A 16,152-nucleotide genomic window follows, 5' to 3' on the forward strand; every position below is an offset into this window, starting at 1 on the left:
CTTTAATGAATAGTGCAAAGTGTTTGTCGGCACCCCCGGCACAAAGTTGCTTGCAGCTCAGCAGCGCCCTGTGCTGCTTTGGAGGCACCTTGCACACACACATATGAACTGCATAAATAATATCCATAAAAAAGGCATCCAAGGGGTGCCCACCTGTTCTACATGCTGAACGGATTTGTGCCAGCCAGTGTGCCATTCACAGTGAGGTGCAAACTTATGTGCCTCATACTGGAGCTGCAGTTGCGTGAATTTGCAAAAGAAATTTTAAAAATGATGCTTTTGCCTTTTTTTTTGTGGCCTTTGCCACTTGGTATTATAAAATGATTTCTGTGGGACACCTGCAGCTCATCCCATTTTATTCTCTGTTGCGCTCTTACCCATCATGCCTTCAGTAGCTTTTGAGCTGTGTATGAGTTCCTAAGTACATTTCCAAGACATTTTCTGTGTGGAATCTTGCTCTCACTACGGTTCCCTGCGATTCATTTGGGCATTTTTATTCTTTAAAACCGAGCACATAGAGGACTCATTTACATCCAGAAGTGCAGTGGGCAACTTGCACTTTTCCCCACAGTTAGTTGTGCATGACACCACTTTTATAAAAAGTACTTGCTTCAAAATGCACTCTTTGCACTTCTATATAGTTGCGCTCTGTGCCGCTCACTTATTCCTGTTGCTAAACCTTTTGACTCCCCCTGGAATCCACTAGTGGTCAACTTATCAGCAGCCAGTAGAACTAACATTGACATTAAAACAGAGGTTGAAAATAAGCTTTTATTACGAAAATTCCATTTGACCGTAACTATGCACCACTAAACGTTCTTCACATTAATATTTTAGACCAATATAAGAAACTGGTAACTTTAATCGATTTTTTTTTCCATGTATCTTTCCATCGAAACCACAATGTGGTAAGTGCATTTCAAAATATATTTCAAACTGTATTATATCATAAAAATGTCTATACAACACGTATGATCTCCAATGCGTTTGCTAAAACATCTGATACAAAATAGTTAATGGCCACAAAGTGGTGTGAATCTAATAAAGCGCACAATATATGTACTAAGGATTCCTGTGGTTTTTTTTTTTTTTAGTAGAAGTCTCTTTTAATTTAATTTTATTGCATTTTAAATCTCTGCAGCGGACTGTACAAAATGATACTTTGCAAACACAACAACATCTGATTCTCTTTCAAACAGTTTATCTGATAATACAGCCCTAAATATACACGCTATACAAAGTTGGAAAAGGAATGCTGGTTTTGTAATAATGACTAAAAAAACAAAATGTTCGCTGATGTTGTGGTACCTGAAGCCAGTGTTACTGTGCTGGTTATTGCAACCCAAAATAAAAAAGGACATGAAACTCTGTACCTTCATTACACCACACAATGACATTTCCGAGGCACCGGGCTGCACTTTGCATTGCAGTGGCGCTCAGAACAGAAAAACAAAAAATACTTTATGGTGATTATTAAACATCATCTGCTGTGAGTGTAGGTAGGTTCATTCTTGGTCGAGTGAAAAATGCCATCTTCTCTCTGAAAAACAAAATAAATGCACGATTTTAAGCATGTACACAGCTGCACTTAGAACAGGTTTTGCCACTGCCATTTCTCTGATTGGGCAAGGTGTAAACCATGCCTCAGACAGCATTTTGTTAGGGGAGTTGCCTCTGAAACTGCCCAAAAGTTTATCAGCCCCATGACAGTTATGATCAAGGGCTTTAAAGTTGCCTACAGTTGCCCCATCTTGGATTTTGTCAGGCCATTTCTTGAGTGTCAGTGTGCATTAAGCAGAAAATAAAGTTACATAGTTACATAGGGTTGAAATAAGACCAGAGTCCATCAAGTAAACCCAGCACCCACAAACCTATACTGACCTATCTATACACTTGCATTCATAAACTATATATACCAACATATTTACTGTAGATTTTTGTATTACAATAGCCTTGGTCAATAACTCATCCAGGCCCCTCTTATAGGCATTAACAGAATCTGCCATTACCACATCACTAGGAAGGGCATTCCCCAACCTCACTGCCCTCACTGTGAAAAACCACCTACGCTGCTTCAAATGGAAGCTCCGTTCCTCTAATCTAAAGGGGGGGCCTCTGGTGTGTTGATCATTTTTATGAAAAAAAAGAACATCCCCTATCTGACAGGTTTGCCTGTCACAGACAATGATGCTACAGGGCTGATAATTAAATTCTAATGCAGAATGAACTGGTTCTGAGCTGCCAGTGTAATGCAAATCTGCAATAATTACTAATTAGCTTTTTGTGCTGTGGATTGTATATTGTACATATTGTACATTGTGAGTGGGTCCCTAAGCTCAGGGAACTGACAGCAGCAAAGAGCATGTGCTGGGAATCAGAAGGTGGGGAGCTACTGGGGCATCTATAGAGGCTGGTGCCTCAGGAGACCCCCGGGCATGAGAAGCAGGGTCATATTTATACATAGCACCCGGGGGCCTGTGCCTGGGGGGCTTCCCAGCTGCTGCCGGAGACTTGCCTTATGAATCTGGGGGGTTGCCAGCCTAAAGTGATGGCTTCTGCACACTGGGTCTGGTGCCTAGGGTGGCACGGGACCGAAATACATCCCTGGTCAGAAGATTACATATTCTGCAATAATCTAGGGAAGGGATATACCACACCACAGACTTTTAAAATAATAAAAACAAGTCTTAAAAGAATCCTGCCAGGAACATGTAAAGAGGAATCTCAACTTTATTTAGCCTCCCTATTTTGCATTTTTCCAGTTTTCAATTTTACGTGGTCTAGTGGCATAAGGAGGTCCACACAGCCCCAGTCTTATCAGGGCCAAACTTTAGGCTCTTCCAGCACAGCAGTGCCACAGCTCTCACTTTCTGGGTTCCCCCTATTATTGGTGGATTTCAAGACTCACCTGAATGACTGCACCTCCAATGGCTCCTTGCTGCTCTGCCCTCGTAACCTGTGCACATCTTTTGCTGCTGCTCTCATCATCTTATCTGCTTGCATCTCATACTTCTGCTCAATCTTCTGTACCTGGTTTGTTTAGTTGATACATAGGCATTAATGCAATGAGGAAACAGAAAACAGCAAATCAAGACTTTGTAGGATTAGTAACCCAGATTTACTAAGCCAAACCTGTGTAAATGGTAAATGTTTGTTTCGGGTATAGAGTTCTATGTGCTAAAACTACATTCAGCTTGTATTACAATAGCTCCATCTACTGGTAAAACATATGTATACATCAGTTGCGACTACAATAACAGCAAGCTGTTTAATATTGATATCCAGGGCCCGATTCACTAAAGTCCGAAATAAGGAGTGCTATTTATAGCATGCGTTAAAAATCTTATCACTTCTTATTTTTCGCTCGATTCACTAAAAGGACACTTGTCATAATTAAGAAGCGCTGTTCTTGGCGTTATTTATCTTGCGACGACATATTTTCAAGCAACGTGCTGCGTAATATGTTGTGCACTGCGTAATATATTGCTTGAAAATATGTCGTCGCAAGATAAATAACGCCAAGAACATCGCTTCTTAATTATGACAAGTGTCCTTTTAGTGAATCGAGCGAAAAATAAGAAGTGATAAGATTTTTAACGCATGCTATAAATAGCACTCCTTATTTCGGACTTTAGTGAATCGGGCCCCCAGTGTCATGAAAGCATTATAGGGTATCACCTAGATGTCAGTTCCAAGTGTCACAACTGACTACTAAAATATCCAAAATGGTTTAGAAAATAGGTAATAATATTTGACATTTTAGCAAGGAAAACATTTTATCAACTGGTTATTCAGTTTCTAAAACCTATTATTTAGGCCACTTATGGAATTTGATCACTTAAAGTCATAGTGTCATGACTTACTTGCTTTTCTAGGCTTGCTACAAGCTGCATGTTAACAGCACAGAGTTTGACAAGTAAAATATAATTATTTAGATTTATTTGTGTCCTATTATAGGGTGCTGTCAGCCATCTGCAATCAATATGCCGTCCGGCTTTTCAACCCCAAACAGCATGCACAGCACCCTGAGGCAGCAGCGAGCCCATCAGAGCCACAGAAATGAGCCTATCGTATAGGATAAAGCCTTTACAATCTCTGCTCCCATTGGCTTTCCCTGTACTTCCCTGTAACATGAGCCAGAGAGGTACCACTTGGGTTCAGGTCAGGGCCCTGTGCAGGCCAGTGCTGTTCCTACATTTCCACATCAGCAATACTATTCTGTACAGCCCGTGCTTTGTGCATTGGCGAAAAAGTATTTTCCGCAAAAATAGCCTTGGGGTCAGCTTTCACTGGAACCAGGTAGCTCAAACTATTAAAAGGGTTGTTAACCTTTAAATTAACATTTAGTATGTTGTAAAGAGTGCTATTGTGAAACAACTTACAATTGGTCTTCACATTTTTTTTTTAGATTTTTTAATTATTAGCTGCTCTATATGCAGCAACTCTCCAGTTTGGAATTTTAACAGCTATATGGTTGCCAGGGCCCAAATCACCCTAGCAACCAGGCAGTGTTGTCTTTCTTTCTTTCTTTCTTTTTTTAAAAAAAGACCTAGATCATTATTCCTCCTCCAGCAAACTTTACAGTTGACATTTTACACTCAGGTTTGGCATCTGCCAAACACAGACTTCTGCTTCAGAGATTGTGCTTCCACTGCCCAAATGGCACTTCAGCTGATGCCTGGAATTAATATGGAGATTGGGCTTGTGTGCAGCTGACTGAGGACATGTGACTTTAGAGGTGCCAGGAAACTTTTGATCATATAGTGTGCCCAGTATTCTTTAGCATCCCTTCAGCAGAAAGCTTTTGTAGCTTGATAAATATGCATTAAAATATGTCATAGTAGTGAATGTCACTACTTTCATGCTTTATAATAGTTTGTGTGGCTTCCCTACCAGTGCAAAAGAAGGATGCCCAAGAGTGTAAAAGGCAGCTGCCAAAGTATGAAGGAAGAAGCTATTAATGCCTATTACACATAGCAGTTACTGACTACTCCCCGTAATGTAGCAGCGGCTGGACAGAAGCATCGCAGCCTTCATACAGCAGTGCAACTGAGCACTAATAAGGAGACTTTTATCTCTTCTTTCAGCAGAGCGGTTATATGAATGTGACAGTCACAAGGACACGGATAGAGTGAGAGAGCGCCTTTCCTTCCTTACCTGTTTCTCCACTTGTCTGAGCAGAACCTTAAATGTCTCGTCATCCTTCACCCGCTGAGGTAGCTCATTCTCACCCAGGCGCTTTGCTTGCTCTAACTGTTCTTTTAATTCCCTAAGTACAGAGATCTCTTGAGTGAGCTGATGGTGCCATGTCCTTGAAGCTTGTAGATCTAATTCAAGGTCCAGAGATGTGCGAATGAGACGCTCTGAGCCAGTGGACTTCACAGATGGCTGGAACAATAGAAAATTATCTTATGAATCACATGTTAATCACAAAAGGTTCTGAGAAAAATACGGGAAGTAGGAGTTTTTAAGCAATTTTATAGATCAAAACTGCAACAAAATTGCCTTCCAAAAAACACGATTTTCAAGTTGCTGGATTGTTAAAGATACATTCTATGGCTTCTCCACACATGAACCAGCAAAAAGTCATGGGCAGCTGAGTGTATAAATAAATATTCACTGGTCTGAAAGATGTCCGAGTAGGGTAAAACATGAGAAAAGAGGAAGATAGTGGGGCATAAAAAGCCTTGGAGAGCAACACAAGCATCATAAAAGTTCATGGAGGTGCCAAATAAGGGCTGTGATTGGCTATTAGGCAGCCTCTATGCACACTATCAGCTTACAGGGCTTTATTTGGTAGTAAATCTAGTTTTTATTCAACCAAAACTTGCCCCCAAGTCAGGAATTCAAAAATAACTACCTGGTTTGGGGGCACTGAGAGCAACATCCAAGGGGTTGGGGGGCAACATGTTGCCCCTGAGCCACTGGTTAGGGATCACAGCCCTATATGGAACACCTTGCCTTGGCTTCTGCCTTATATGCTTGTGCTCTTTCCTACAGCATTATATTGTGTTCTGTTAAAACATTTCACTAAAGATGCCCCCACTGAGAAAGGCCTGTGATGTTAAAAGTACCATCGCGCCAGTCGCCAGCCCCATAGATTATACTTTTCCAGGTTTCCTGCAGATGTGTGCCACGTCACATGTTTACTTGCAGCACACAGAGTGGCAAGATGAGTTCATCTATAACCCCTGTTACACATCCATCATATCTGATAATTTCTTTTTCCCTCTATCACTGTAGGATAAATTGGAGGATAAGAAGTAACAAAGGGAAGAAGAAGAAAAAGAGTAAGCCATGTTACCCACTTACCCGTTTTACTCTCACGCTGCGTCTCTCCATTGCGTTCCTGACAAAAGGTGGCTTTTTAGATAGAGTTGAACTTTCACTATCACTACGATTCAGCTAAAAATGGAAAAATTTTCAATATTTTCATTCCAACAGTAAAGTGATTCTATAGATGCATCTACAGTAAACAATCAGCATAAAATACTGGTATATATTCATGCTACTGCTAAAATACCCTCTTGGTTTAATAACATGTAATCATTTACCTGGCAACCATATAGATCCTACACTGTTAGCAAGGGTGGGTAACAACCTTCCAACAAAATAGAATCTACCTTTCTGTATTGTTTTTGGAAAAATCGCATTGCCTAGCAATATGCTGTTCCCAAAGCGGCGCACTTCTTAGTAGCTTTAATATACTAAGCTTATTCCCAAGCATGGCCAGAGTTCTTCATTCATGACAGTGGTCTGAATTAAATGTATTTTTGATAATTGTTCTTATTATATTCTAGTGTATTTGTCCCAAATGGTACTGACTCTTTAATCCTTAAGTGAGTACAACGTAGGTACATCTTGATAGATTGCGGTTCTCTTCTTCTCAAAATCAAGTGCTGTGTAATAAACGGAAAGGCAGATTTCATTAAAGCAGTGTGTAGTAGTGTGTATGCACTACCATAATTAAATCTGCCTATCAATTTATGACACTATTTGGCCATCTTTGCACTATTTGGCCATCTTTGCACTATTTGGCCATCTGATAATCAGAGGGATCTATAAGAAGTGAAAATATGTGCCTACTTCTAACAATTTTTTACTGAAAATGATAGTATGCAACTTGCTTGTTAATAAACATGAAGCCATTGATAACAATCTTGTTGTTTCTTACACGACAAATATACTGGCTTTGTGGTCCTGGAGAGAATGTTTTAGAGCGTATAATGGTGTTTCCTCTTATGAATGGCGCCTGCATAGGAGTGGCTGCTCTTTTATCTTTTGGGCGAACAGAAGATAAGGACATTGCAAGGCCTTCTGTGTTTGTCTCCTTGTCCACCTGTGAAGAATGAATTACAAATGAATACAGGCAATACACGTACAACTGCAAAAAAGTTGGAAAAAAGAATACGTTTGAGAAAATATGTCTCAGTTTCCTCAGTACAGAGAACACATAAATGTTTGTGTGCATACAGATATAATATCATACTACAGAGATGTCTGAAGCGGCAAAAAGCGCAGCCTCTATCAGGACCTTGTGGCAGTGGCTCTTGCACTTGCGCCCCCAGGGGTAAAAAATGACCCCTATTATTGACCTAGATACCAAAGCATTTTTCAAATGTTACAATTGGTTCTTTAAACATAGTCTGTGCTCACTATCCACTATTTCTGCCTGCTCAGCCTGTGCTCTTACACCATATACAATGCGCTCACCTTTACCGAGGCTGAATCTGTAGCCGCCTGCATGTCTGATTCTTCTGTTTCACACTGTACATCTCCATCAAATTCTTCCTCTCCTTCATTCTCACTAATGCCATCTTCATCCGGGACATTATCCTTCTTTTCTGGCCTGTAATACACAAACACTATTAGCAAAACCTTAAAGGAGAAGGAAAGGCATTTTGGCATTTAACTGCCAATAGATTAGCCACATTAGTGTAACCTAAAATGCTATGTTTATTCTGCAGACAGCTTTACCATACCTGAGAAAAAAAGCCCTAGAAGCTCCCTCTGTTTGTTTAAGCTAGCAGCTCCCATTTTTGCTTGGTCTCAGTAGCTCCCTTGGTAGCTAAGATTACACAGAGTTGGTGGGGGGAGCAAATACTGATGGAAGGGGGAGCAGGAGAAAGGAGGGAGAGAGGAGAGAGATTCACAGACTTCTAAATGAAGGAAGTCTGACACTGAAGAACATATGTACACAAAAGAAGAAATTCTTTTGATAGAGGACCCCATGCAGGGTTTTTGTGAGTGCTTATGGCTGTATTTAAATAATCCTTTCTGATAAAGTTTACTTAATTTTTACCTTTCCTTCTCCTTTTACAAAATAAAAACAGATAATTATGTGGGTAAGAAACTGTATGTAGTTAAAAATACACCCCAACAGCACAGCAGTAACTTCATCTTGAAGGCCACTGTTCCACAAGCATCTAAATTTATACAGGTATGGGACCTGTAATCTAGTATGCTCGGGACCCTGGGAGGGGTTTTCCTGTAATTTAGATCTCCATATCTTAATATAGGTCTACTATAAAATCCTTTAAACAGTAATTAAACCCAATAGGATTATTTTGCCTCCAATAAGGATTAGTTGGGATCAAGTACATGTCACTGCTTTACAATTACAGAGAAAACAGAATATCAGACCATAAGCATCATTAGTTAGGAATTTCTTTGGAATGCCAAAGAGCAACCCTGAGCATCTGGGATGGTGGCAGCATCTGGAAGTGTATTTTCCATTTAAAAGAATAGAAATGAATTGCAGTCAAGGAAGGGCATTTAGACCACTTTGACCACGGCTGTCCCTGATATGAGACCCTAACTATATATGCTCAGGCCTTGTGTGGTGGGAAAATAGATTTCAAACCTTGGGTAAAAAGAATAGTATGGTGTAGCAAAAGGTGGTAAATGTGTGCTGCTGGCACCCCTGTTAACAATAACAAAAACAGTACATGGAATGATTAGCAAAAGCATTTGCTGCTTACCAGATATATTCAGGTGGATCTGTGCTTTCCCCAATCTGCTTCCTTACAGCCTCTAATTCAGCAGCAGTCTGTTTAAGGAGGGCACTCACTGAATCCTGGATCACAGAAGAAATAGATTTTATGCAACAATACAGTATGTTTGGTCCTACACCAGTGACACAGGAGCCATTAAGGACAAGCTCACAATGATCTTTTAATTCTTTTGTTATAGGTTCAGATACAAAGATTAGCTAAATGGCAGATATATGGGAAATAATGATAATGTAATGTATGGTGTGAAGAGGGATTCCAGATATGATAAAGTGTGCCTCAAGTGGACCCATCATTGGTCAAACCCTCCTGCCGATCCTCATTCCCGGTAAAAGCTTTGGGCTGTCCCTGACAACTGCCTGCTCTTGACTCCTTGGTTCAGGACCCTGACACTGCTGTGCTTTGGTCCTGTATCTGCCATTTTCCTGCCTGTTATCTGACCCTGTCCCGACTGCCTTGTTAGCCCTGCCTGTACTTCAATAAGTTATTCTTCAGTTATTCTCCCCCCCCCCCCCCCGGAATAGTGAATACCTAATAGAATCAGTAATAAGCAAAGCAACATGTTCAGTTTTTTCCCACCAGACATGTACTTTATTCACGGTATGGCCACAAGCCATACTCAGTGCTATGTATAAAATTCATTCTCTGTGCAACTGCCATGTTTGAAAACACCATGCACAGCAACTCCGAAGCATTCTGGAACACCCCTGGGTGTAAGACACCCAAGTCATCAAGACTAAAGCTAAGGTTCAGTACATTTAAGGATGTACATGACCATTTTTATAATGCTTACTGGATTTTCAATACCACTTTCTTCACAGCAACTGATTTTCTGCTTGCTTGTTTTGGATTGCCTCTTCAGATATCGGTAACTTAAAAGGTTGTACCAATGGGCTTCTTGTTCTTCTGAATGGCAGACATCGGCCAAGCTTATTTGTGATCCTCCCTGCAGGAGAAGAAAATGTCATTAAATGAGGCACAGGAATCCGTAGGGCACAGTTGCCAAACCCTTAAGAAACGCACCACAGGCGGCAGCACCCCAGTAAAAAAAAGTGTTTCTTCAGAGTGGCAAGTTCAAGAGCTGAAATAGCAAAGTTATATATATATATATATATAATCTAGTGAATATTGGTGCACACCGGGAATCGTTTAAAAAATAGCTTTTATTGTAGTAAATACATTACAGGACAGGCCAACGTTTCGGTCTGTATCTAAGACCTTTATCAAGACCATGAAAAGTCTTAGATAGAGCCTGAAACGTTGGCCTGTCTTGTAATGTATTTACTACAATAAAAGCTATTTTTTAAACGATTCCCGGTGTGCATCAATATTAACTAGATTTTTTATTTTTAATGCTTAATTGGTAGCACCTGGGTCTTTTGACCATGCTTAGGAGTGCTGAATCTACGTATGTTATATATATATATATATATATATATATATATATATATATATATAAATCTACAAAAGGGAAAGGTGTTGCGAGAAGGAAAGAGTGTTTTGTTTTGCTTAGGAGTGCTGAATCTACGTATGTTTATATATATATATCCCTTTTGTAGATTTATATATATATATATATATATATATATATATATATATATATAACATACGTAGATTCAGCACTCCTAAGCAAAACAAAACACTCTTTCCTTCTCGCAACACCTTTCCCTTTTGTAGATTTATATATATATATATATATATATATATATATATATATATATATATATATATATATATATATAACATACGTAGATTCAGCACTCCTAAGCATGGTCAAAAGACCCAGGTGCTACCAATTAAGCATTAAAAATAAAAAATCTAGTTAATATTGATGCACACCGGGAATCGTTTAAAAAATAGCTTTTATTGTAGTAAATACATTACAAGACAGGCCAACGTTTCAGGCTCTATCTAAGACTTTTCATGGTCTTGATAAAGGTCTTAGATACAGACCGAAACGTTGGCCTGTCCTGTAATGTATTTACTACAATAAAAGCTATTTTTTAAACGATTCCCGGTGTGCATCAATATTAACTAGATTTTTTATTTTTAATGCTTAATTGGTAGCACCTGGGTCTTTTGACCATGCTTAGGAGTGCTGAATCTACGTATGTTATATATATATATATATATATATATATATATATAAATCTACAAAAGGGAAAGGTGTTGCGAGAAGGAAAGAGTGTTTTGTTTTGCTTAGGAGTGCTGAATCTACGTATGTTATATATATATATATATATATATATATATATATATATATATATATATATATATAAATCTACAAAAGGGAAAGGTGTTGCGAGAAGGAAAGAGTGTTTTATGTAACATACAGCTTTGCAATAAATGAATTCTCTGTTACAACATGAATAGTTGTGTACATGTTGTGGGTTATCCAGCAAACATATTTTTCACCAGAATAAAATATGCATTCTAAGCACAGTCCACAGGTTTCTGTACTCTGTAAATATAGTGCAGAGGCCTGCGGCTGTTTGCATAAAGCAACACGCAATGGTTAAAGTGTAAAATAAGGCCAGCAGGGGATTTTTTTTTCATGATGGATGGGACATTGCAAAAGTGTCCTTTTGTCTTTTCCATGGATAATGCCTACCTTCTGACTACTCAATCTGATTTTATGGGAAAAATACAGGAATTTCAGTGCATTCATTATACTATTAGGCAAGGCATGTAAATTTATTTCATTTAGGTAAAGGGAATATAAATACAGGTATAGGAGCTGTTATCTGGAAAATTCAGAATCTGGTATTTCTGGAAGGGGTATTTACGTCATTTTGATATACGTATCCTTACACCCATACACAGTTTGTTTACTAAATAATCATTTAAACATTAAATAACAGCCCAATAAGGATTATTTCTGTCCCAGGATCAAGTACAAGTACTGTTTTAGTATTGTAGAAAAAAGGAAATAACTTTTAAAAACTGTAATTATTTAGTTAAAATGGAGTCTGGGGGGCATCGCCTTTCCGTAATTTGGAGCTTTATGGATACTGGATTTCCAGACAATATATCTTATACCTATAACCCAGGGACATTTCAGCCCCTAGCCCCTATTGGGGGCATATTACTAGTGCAATAGCACTAGAATGGCTGAAATTCTGATTTAAACTTTGGTATTTCGGCTCTTGAACTTGCCAGAAACACCTTTTTAACTGGGATACTGCCGCCTGTGGTGCGTTTCTTAACTCACCTTCATGGCAGCAACACCCCTGCTAGGATCAGTTTTATAACTCATCTTTCTCATTTTAAAAATGTGTATAAAAGCAGTTAAATGAGTCCTTTTTAGGTGTATGGGGTCACAAGCATAAATAGTTTTACATCAAATTAAGTAGGAGGGGGCATTAACGAGTTATATTGCTTCTAAGCATTCATTCCAATTAAGAAAAGGTATCTATTTCCTCCCAAAATCAGAGATCAAGCAATGCTGACAAGCACAATGTGCAAATCTTTGAAGGAAAGTGCTCAAAGAGACACTGTGTTATTGTGCTGCTGTATACAGAATGTGACCAGCATGATCAGCCATCAAGCTGCCGCCATGGCAACAAGCACGCCAATATGTACGTCTGTTCCTGAGATAAAAAGGACAATGAATTACATGGAAATATGCAATTGACTATAAATAGCAAATTGCTTCTTTGAACTTCCCAATTGGAAACCACTAAAAACCTTGTCAGAATTTACAACGCAGCTGCATTTCCTGGTGCTTAGGAAGGGTCTCCTTTCATTATTGATAACTTTCTACAGAATTCATTATTGATTGAGGGTCAGAAAATACTCAAGGCTGGCATTCCATATCTGTGAGACAATCATGTATTTCTCATTTATCTAACAGTAAGAGAATTCCATGTGGAAACATTCATTGAGCAACTGGCTGGCTTATTATGTGCAATACAATAATTAAGGCAATGCACATAGCATGGCTAAAGTTATCAAAACACTACCCCAGAATAAATTCCAATATAGTACAAGAAGGGTTGCCAGTGGTCCGGCTGGTAAAATAGCAGCTAAGGCTGGGGCAATGTACTTGCTGGTATATTTGTAACACCTATTCCACCACCTCTAGGCCACTTCCAGTCCACCTCCTACCCACATCACATTCCCTTTCCCAGCTCCAACAGCCTCCCCTCTAGGCCGCCATGGCCTTGATAATGTCTAGCTCTGCCCCAATTGTGCAATGACTTTGCCCCTGACATCACAGACCCACCGCCTCAAAAACACACCCCTCTGCCTGATCGCTATGAAATGAGCCAAGAGGTGGCAACCATAAGTACAAGGTGATAAATAAAAAGACTTGAGAACCTTTCCTACATTACCACCTCATGTAGAGAAACTTCCATTCATGAAATACAGCAACATTTGAAATGGACAAGCTCAGTTCCAGAGTTGCCTGTAGAAAATCCTTTTGCCAAGAGAATGGTGGAAAGTGTTCAACAGTAGGTATCAGTGGGAGAGTTGCAAGCAATAACGATGTTTAAAAAACAAAGGCCACTGATTTAGTCTAATATTTGAAATCATAATGCAATTATCCTTTAGGAAAAAATGCACAATTAGTCTTTGTCCTTAGTGCAGACTTGGACTTGTGCATGCACAGTAGAGTAAAATCTGAGAATTCTACTTAACTGCACATCTAGTCTGAAGTCTAAAGGGGTTACGCAATAAAAGGCACTACATTTGCCCAGAAGCAGTTACTCATAGCAGCCAATCAACAGGTAGAATTTACTGGTCACCTGTTTAAAAAATTACACCAGATTACATCAACGCTTCACCCCCAATAACATTACTGTCTCAACCTCCACCTGCAGGCTGAAATTTTATTGTGAAAAAGGTGGAACCACACTGGCATAAACAAGTATATGAGGCCAGATTCACTTTAGAACTGCCTGTCACTACTGGTCTCAAAGAACTTCAGAAGAGCTGTTAAAACTAATTACCAGTCCACTAAGAAGCCCCTGAGAATATACTACTCTAAACCTTCTGCTTAGATAAGAGAGGTTTGCAGTAACCTCTAAACAAACTGCCCTGTTTATAAATAAAGGGGGAGGTAAGTTGAGTGAACATGGCCCAACTTTCAAATTACTGATTTATAATTGGAAAAGTAAAGGAAATATTGATTTTTTTTAATTAAAACAATAGGCACAATGCAATATCTACACAAGTCCTATTTAATTTGCTTATTTGGTGTATACTGTTCCTTTAAGCTCTATATGACATAATGAGCCTCTATCTACCCTATAACCTGCCAGTATTCTTAAGCATAAGGAAGAACCTTTAAAACAGAGGTGTATATTATCTCTTATTATCCCTTTAAATCAGTTGTGTTTCACTGTAACATTCTTTTGCCATGCAAATAAATGTCAGTACCAGGCATTCTTCATGATGATTGCTTTGTCTTGTGCACACATCAACCCTTAAGGTCTTCTGGCGTAAAGCAGAATGGGATGTAGAAACCAGAAACATCTCATTATAGAGAAGAGTGTCAGACTGCTCCAAGGTTCTTGTCCGGAACAAACAACTCGTGCTTTCAGAACACGGGAGAACTGCAACGCGGATGTACCTTTGGGAAAAAAGATGTGTCTACATTTATTCAACAAAAAACCTCAGAATCAGTCTTACCAGGCAAGGGCAATGCAGGAACTCACTCAAAAGAAAAGAACTACCCTTAAGGCACAGCAGGCTCCTCTTTCAGTAATGGGAGTATAAGTAGTATATAAAGTAAACAATTTGTTTCCATAATTCCCTTTTAAAATACACAATTGCCACAATTCTGTTGTGGATATTACAATATAAGCAGGAAAATCTAAAGGAACTAAATTATGCATCCTAGTATAAATAATAAGAGTAAAAATCATAGAGACAAACAGATAACTGAAACATGTATATGTATAAATAACACTGTATTAAAGGGGAACATGAAGCTTAAATTAAGGTCTGCCTGCTGGGCTTATTAAGCACAGAAAACAAAAAACACATTAATTGTAAAGCTTTTGTTTAATTTGTTCATAAATGACTTAGGGGAGGGTGTTATGAGTAATGTATCAGTGTTTGCAGATGACACAAAACTCTGCAGACCAGTCAATTCTATCCAGGATGTGACATCCCTGCAGCAGGATCTTGACCAACTGGCAATCTGGGCAGCTAAGTGGCAGATGAGATTTAATGTGGATAAATGTAAGGTCATGCACCTGGGATGTAAAAATATGCAAGCCCCGTATACCCTTAATGGAACTGCACTAGGCAAATCCATAATGGAGAACGACCTTGGAGTCCTTGTAGATAATAAACTTGGCTGTAGCAAGCAATGCCAGGCAGCAGCTGCAAGGGCAAACAAGGTTTTGAGCTGTATTAAAAGGGGTATAGATTCACGGGAGGAGGGGGTTATTCTTCCCCTTTACAGAGCGCTGGTAAGGCCCCATCTAGAATATGCTGTTCAGTTTTGGTCTCCAGTGCTCAAACGGGACATTATTGAGTTAGAGAGGGTCCAGAGAAGGGCAACTAAGCTGGTAAAGGGTATGGAAAGTTTCAGTTATGAAGAAAGACTGGCCAAGTTGGGTCTGTTTACACTGGAGAAGAGGCGCTTAAGAGGTGACATGATAACTATGTATAAATATATAAAGGGATCATATAATAACCTTTCTAATGTTTTATTTACCAGTAGGTCCTTCCAACGGACACAAGGGCACCCACTTCGTTTAGAAGAAGGGAGGTTCCATTTAAATATTCGGAAAGGATTTTTTACAGTGAGAGCTGTGAGGTTCTGGAATTCCCTCCCCGAATCAGTCGTGCTGGCTGATACATTATATAACTTTAAGAAGGGGCTGGATGGATTCTTAGCAAGTGAGGGAATACAGGGTTATGGGAGATAGCTCTTAGTACTAGTTGATCCAGGGACTGGTCCGATTGCCATCTTGGAGTCAGGAAGGAATTTTTTCTGGAGGGTCTGGTTGCAGGTGGCCTAATTTGCACACAAAGGAGAGAGGGTGCTAGTCTAGAGGGACCCATGGCACCCGAGTATAAGCCGAGGGTGACTTTTTCAGCACATTTTGGGTGCTGAAAAACTAGGCTTATACTCAAGTATATACAGTACATGAAGATATCTGAAGTCGCCTTATGTGACTTGTAT

At 39.3% G+C, this 16,152-nt stretch overlaps 1 protein-coding gene across 1 annotated transcript in view; it reads right to left on the reverse strand.

Annotated features, from left to right (window-relative positions):
• Positions 1–1,078: 1,078 nt before the first annotated feature.
• wwc1 (WW and C2 domain containing 1) overlaps positions 1,079–16,152 on the reverse strand; it is an 84,099-nt gene continuing 69,025 nt past the window's right edge. Inside the window, 9 exon segments of the mRNA NM_001102742.1 lie at positions 1,079–1,540; positions 2,909–3,030; positions 5,158–5,388; positions 6,313–6,405; positions 7,175–7,339; positions 7,714–7,849; positions 8,982–9,076; positions 9,805–9,957; positions 14,394–14,586. Coding sequence (NP_001096212.1) covers positions 1,474–1,540; positions 2,909–3,030; positions 5,158–5,388; positions 6,313–6,405; positions 7,175–7,339; positions 7,714–7,849; positions 8,982–9,076; positions 9,805–9,957; positions 14,394–14,586 — 1,255 coding nt within the window. The 3' untranslated portion in view covers positions 1,079–1,473.

Source organism: Xenopus tropicalis, chromosome 3 (assembly GCF_000004195.4).
Source record: "Xenopus tropicalis strain Nigerian chromosome 3, UCB_Xtro_10.0, whole genome shotgun sequence".
NCBI lineage: Eukaryota > Metazoa > Chordata > Amphibia > Anura > Pipidae > Xenopus > Xenopus tropicalis.